At 28.4% G+C, this 6,270-nt stretch overlaps 1 protein-coding gene across 1 annotated transcript; it reads left to right on the plus strand.

Annotated features, from left to right (window-relative positions):
* Window positions 1-3,454: 3,454 nt before the first annotated feature.
* On the plus strand, window positions 3,455-5,682 carry LOC127126376 (F-box/FBD/LRR-repeat protein At1g13570). The gene is made up of 3 exons (XM_051055298.1): window positions 3,455-4,636; window positions 4,769-4,930; window positions 5,007-5,682. Exons 1-3 carry the CDS (start codon window positions 3,824-3,826, stop codon window positions 5,328-5,330), a joined length of 1,299 nt encoding a protein of 432 aa, XP_050911255.1. The 5' UTR covers window positions 3,455-3,823; the 3' UTR covers window positions 5,331-5,682.
* Window positions 5,683-6,270: the final 588 nt, after the last annotated feature.

Raw genomic sequence — 6,270 nt, forward strand, 5'->3', positions numbered from 1 at the left:
GAATTGAATAAAAAAATATGACAAATTTTGAAGTATGACAATTGCAAAAAGGAATAAAGATACAATTTGTTCACACCACTCACTTCTTAAATACAAGTGAGATTTTAGGAGAAATATTAAAATAATCTCTAACAAACTTTGGGCCCGTTTGTTTTGGCTTTTTTTTAAAATGATTTTTATAGTGTTATATATTTTAGTGTAAAAAAATTTACAAAGAAACTTTTCATAAAAGCTTCAAATGAAAATTTTGTTTGAAGAGTTATTCTTAAAATGTTATTTTAGGTACTTTTTCATTTTATCGACACTTTTTTTGGATATCAAAATTTTAAAAAATCACTTAATTTTGAAGTTATTTCAAATAGTTTTTTCTAAAAATCATTTTTGAGATACAATTTTTTTAAAAAATTGTGATTTTGACTATGTTTTGATCTTCAATAATGTATATTTATGTTATACAATGAACAATTCAATCTTTTAATATATAAAAAATAAATTTAGAAAAACTTATAATATTTTGAAAAATATTTTTGTAAAATCCATTTTCAAAAATGCAAAAAAAATCCATTTTTTTAAAGCTAAAACAAACTGACCCTTTGTCTACAAGTTTCTCAAAATATGAATTAATTCTAACAAACTTGAGATACAATCGTTTTTATTTTATGTTGAAATTGTTATTTTCATTTTATTTTCACTTTAGTTTTTATTTTCATTTTATGTTAAAATTATTATATTTTAATGCAATTTGAGAGAAAAGTTACAATGAAGTTTTTTTTTTAATTTTCTTTTGATTTAATTGACGTGGTTCTTGAATTACTTAGTATCAATCGTTAGAGATTTATTTTTCCTCTTTTCACAAATGTATCATTATACTTATACTATTATTATTAGAGTTTAATATTGGATCCTATATATATTTTAAATAGATGATTTCTTGAGCTAGTACATACATGTAACACAATAATTTTAAAAATATGAAACTTAGATCAAAAAATTAGTGGCAAAAATAATGAAGCGGAACTTGGAAAGACAAGTTGAACAACTATCCATACAATTGGTTGTTTAATCTGCGAGCAACTATGAAAACAATACATTTGATCACCTCAAAAAGAATGAAAAATGTTATGCTATTATTTTGAAGAAAAAAGTAAGTTTACTAAAGTGAAAAGTGATAGGTGTTACCAAAAAAAAGTCATTAGAAAAGTGTTGGAGTTAAAGAAATCTTTATTTTTCTTTATTAACGAGTGAGACTTTTCTCAATATTTTGAATTTACATTTATTATTCTTAACAAAAAGGTTGAGATTAGAAGTGAGTGTGGAGTTGTAGAGGAAGAAAAGTAGTGAATATAGTTAAAAAGAGTGAGAAAAAGTAAAAAAGAGAGTGAAGATAAAAGTGTAATTGGGAAAGAAAAAAAAAGAAAGAAAAAGAAACCACATTTCCTATATCATAACTATTCACCTTTGAAGAAAAAACACATATAAGAATAACATAAAAAAATTCCTTGAAGTGTTCAATAGTCTCTATAAGTAAATATTCCTTTTGCAAAAGCACTATAACAAATTTCAGCATATGCAAAATTTTGAAAGAGTTTCTAACAAGGAAGAGAAGACTTCCAAGTGACGAAAGTGTAACAATAAAAAATGGTGCATTTCTCTATTCCTTATACTATATGAAGCCTATAAATCCTAGCTACACTATGTGAATTAGAGGCAAGAATTAGAATGTCACTCTAAAAAATTAAGAAATTAGATGGAGAAGCAAAACCAAAATCAGCTAATATGATATTAACATTGACAAATAAATCTTACGGCATAATGAAAAATGTGATTGTAAAGATTGAAAACATTATTTTTGCAATTGATTTTGTAGTGTTTGACATTGAGAAAGAAGCAAAGACTTATAATTTTGGGTAGGACATTCCTACTAACTACGAGGGTTAATATTGACTTATAGGCAGGTGAACTCAAGTTGAAACTTTTAAAGGAAAAGGCTGTCGCTAAAGTGTATGATGGTATAAAAATTTGTGAAGAAAATCCAACATTTTCTTCACAAATTAAAGAAAATCCAACTCATCTAACTCATACATTATGTATATTTATATATCTTAGTATCCAACTCATCTAATACCCATACATTATATATATTTATATTTTTTTATTTATTTTATTTTATAAAAACTTATGTCTATTAATTTTTAAAAAATAGTTCAATGCTAAACCATTACGTATTTTATGTGTTTGTTTATTTCATAATTTCGTAAAATATTTTTTTTAACTTTTTAATATTCTTAAAAATTTAAAATAATATGATATTTTATAATTTATCTATTTATTTTTATTAAAAATGAGGGTAACGGATGCGGATATGGATATATCCATAGGATACGGGTACGAGTGTTAAAATTGGTGTTCAAACAGATATAAATTCGAATACAGAATATTTTTTTCATCCAAAAATATGAAGATGGATACTATAATATCCTACACAAATCATTTCTATTCTCATCCCCTTATGAATGGGTGATACAACAATACTAGAAATACATAAAATTGTGTTACCCATGATCATAGCAATGCAGTAGTTTGGAATTTAAAAAATTAGGATGGGCTTTTTCTCTAAAATTGTGATGTGGCGAAGGTAGACCAATGGGTGGGAGAATAAAATCCAGAGCTCATTTGTGTTGAATATGTAAATCAATTCTTGAAGATTATATTAAGATATGGTATTATTCTTCATGATTAAGAAAAACAACCATTGGACCACTAAGAGCAATTTATATTTAAGAATTCTTAATTTTAAATTTTCAAAAATATCTTTACTATTATTTATTTATCAATTAAATTTTATTTTTCTTTCAAAAATTTTATTTTTATTAACATATTAAAAATGAAATTTTCGATAGTAGAATCAAAATTTATAATACGCATTTTTTCGCATTTATATCAGAGATTTCAAAATTTTATAATAAAAAATTTTAAAATTTTTAAAATTTATGATAAAAAGATATTGGAAATTTCAAAAATTCTAGTAAAAGTATATGAAATTTCAAAATTTTCGATATCAAAAAATCTGAAAAATCTTAAATCCATACCAATTGTCAAAAATTTTGGAAAAGAATAAAATATTCCGAAAATTTAAAACTATTCGATAGTTTTACATAAAAAAAATTATAAATTTCTAAAATTTTTGGTACATATTAAAATTTTTAATAAAAACTTATAAATTTTTTAAAATTTCTAAAATTCATAAAAAAAAATATATAATAATAAAATTGCTCTAAGTTATAAGTGGAGGTGGCAAATTAAATACTTCCGCCTTTTACTTGATAGAATATTCAAGATATACTTAGCTAACAAGTTAGAGTCTCGCTAGTACCACCACCTTTTTCATCACCATTTACTTACTTAACTTATAAGGATTGCTTTTTTTTTCAAGCCTGTATAAAACGAAATCCAGCCATTATGTAGAGAGATCAAATTTGAATAAAACGTGAGTTACTAAAAGATCACTCTTCTTGTTAATTTTATTCTAATTATAAGTCCCATTTGATATCAATTTGAAATCCATTCAAAGGAAGCTCTTTTCTTTTTACTAATTAATGATATTAGTAAAGTTGTCTGAATCAGAAATCCACATTGTAATATCTTTTTAGTATCTACAAAAGCATTTGTATGTTGCCAACCTTATCATATCAGATCTGTTCAATAACCCAAACGTACCCATCCGCCCAACCCCAAACCCAAACTAACCGAATCACCAGCTGCTCGGAACCGGACCGGTTGAGCCTCCACCCACTCTCTCACTGTAATATCTTCTAGTTCTGTCATGATGACTTTGCTCGACAAGAAGACAAATCAAATTGATCGAATCAGTGACTTACCAAGTAATGTCATTGATGCCATCCTGGGAAACTTGGAAATCAGAGACCAAGTTGCGACTAGTATTTTGTCAAAAAAGTGGAGGTATATGTGGACTTCAGCCCCACAAATTTTTTTTGACGAATACTTTTTTAGAAGCCTTATGGGTGTTCATGACGATGTAGTTTACGAAATCATTATTGGTGTTCTTATGCTCCACAATGGGCCGATACACAAGTTTTCTATTGACCTATTCTACACTTTTGATTTCAACACAGAAAAATTCAATAGGCTGATTCCCTTCATGTCAAGGGACATTCAACACCTTGAGCTTGTCATCTGCGGTTTCGGTTCTGTTGAAGATCAAATGCTAGATAATCTCTCCTTAGATATTCTCTTCTCTTGTAAGGAACTGACTTACTTCAAATTTAACGGATGTAAAAATTTGTCAATTTCACCTGATTTCCGCGGCATTAGAAAATTGCTTGAACTTGACTTAGAATGTGACGAAATCGAGTCTAGTGCACTTGACACTTTTATGTCTGGCTGTCCGCTTCTTGAAAAGCTCAGCGTTGGATTCCGTTTTGGTTGTGATCATCTTGTTATATCTTCTCCTTCTCTCAAAGTCTTCGTGCTAGAATTGTACGATACAAAGTCAGTCTGTCTCGAGAAAGCAAACAATCTGATCGATTTTACACTCAAGTTATCTCGGTTTGGAGCGTCTGTTTATATCAAAAGTTTGCCACAAGTTAAGAAGTTTTCTCTCACCAATTGGGGAAAGGTTAGAAAACATCACTAATTGTAGTATTTTCATTATTGTTCAGCTGGCCTCACTCTTAGAAATTTTAAAGACTACTTCTAAGTTCTAAGCATTGTACAAATCATCTCACAGATTTGTTGTTTGTATGCATAGATTCCATTAGCAGATATCATTCCTCCCGTGCTGCTAACAAGTTCATTCAGCTCTTTAGAGTATCTACAATTGGATGAGTTCGATTTGAATGATAAAGGAGACATTTTGTATCTGGTCCGTCTTCTCGAAAGTGCTCCTAGCTTGGTTAAACTTGTTATACAGGTGAACATGAATATACCTATGCTACTTAGCTTGTTTCTTATTCTTGTATTTTGACTCTTTAATGTTTATATTTCAGGATTACGAGGACGATCATAGCACACAAGTGTTGGACCCTTCAGAGGAGTTAGAATGGCGTAGTTGTTGTCTTAAACTTCAGACGGTGGAGATCTGTGTTGAAGCTAGCTCTCAGCATGGAATGAGTTTGATACAGTTCATACTTGCAAATTCTCCTTTGTTGAAGACTCTTACTTTTAATTTTTGTAGTTACAGAGAATTAGATGGACCTATGTTAAAAACTTCACAAGACTTGTTACGGATGGAACGAGCATCACCGAGAGCAGAAGTTAATTTCATTCACTCTGCTTATAGAAGAAGGCCGCTTTCAATCTACATAGAATAAGGTATCTATTATAGCGCACGATTGAGTTCTGCCAGAAAAATTTTAAAGGGAAAAAGTAAAAATAAGAAAGCTGTATTGAAAAGAAATCAATGGTGGAGATTGCAGGTGAACAAACTGCAAGAGAGAAACAAAACAAAAGGAGAGAAGCTGGATCTCATATTCTAAGAGAATAAAGTATTTGGGGATGTGGTGACAGTGAATGTATTGTTTGATTTAATGAACTTGTACTTATGTAGTCAAGTGTTTTTTTATAGTATTTGAGGATATGTTATTTCCAGTTTATTTGGTATTATGTGGCCATTGTTATGTTCTAACCTCTTATTACATGCAAAGAAGTATTTGGAAGTTAAAACATCTTATTTGTACAATCCTATCAGCATGGGAGAACTGATATCGTCTTATTAATGCAAAGAAGTATTTGGAAGTTAAAACATCTTATTACATTTAAAATTTTATGAGTATTTGAGTTCATAATACTTTTTTTCTATTATATGGACTACTTTTCCTTTAACTCATGTAACAAAAAAGTTGATATTATTGAAAATTTTGTTCTTTAGACCTTTTAGTGATCCAACTCACCTATGTGACACGCCGACTATTTTTTTTTTTTTTTCCATTTCAGTTGGACAAATTAATGTCATGTCATTTATTATATAATTATTATATTATTTAATTAAGTAATTGTGATATATATTGTTAATTTGAAATTCAATTTAAGTCCTCTTAATTTGACCTAACATTGATATGTTGAGGACCACCTGACGAACTAACCATCGAATAAAAAGTCAGGGGATTACGAAATCATTTAACATAGTCATGAATCATTGGTCGATTAGCTCGAATCAACTAAGAAACCTGATTGAATGTCAATTGTATTATTTTTAGATTCACCTTTTTATTTTGGTGTAGTAAGTAATTCATGTGTTACAAGTCTATCTGA

This window comes from Lathyrus oleraceus, chromosome 3 (genome assembly GCF_024323335.1).
Source record: "Lathyrus oleraceus cultivar Zhongwan6 chromosome 3, CAAS_Psat_ZW6_1.0, whole genome shotgun sequence".
NCBI lineage: Eukaryota > Viridiplantae > Streptophyta > Magnoliopsida > Fabales > Fabaceae > Lathyrus > Lathyrus oleraceus.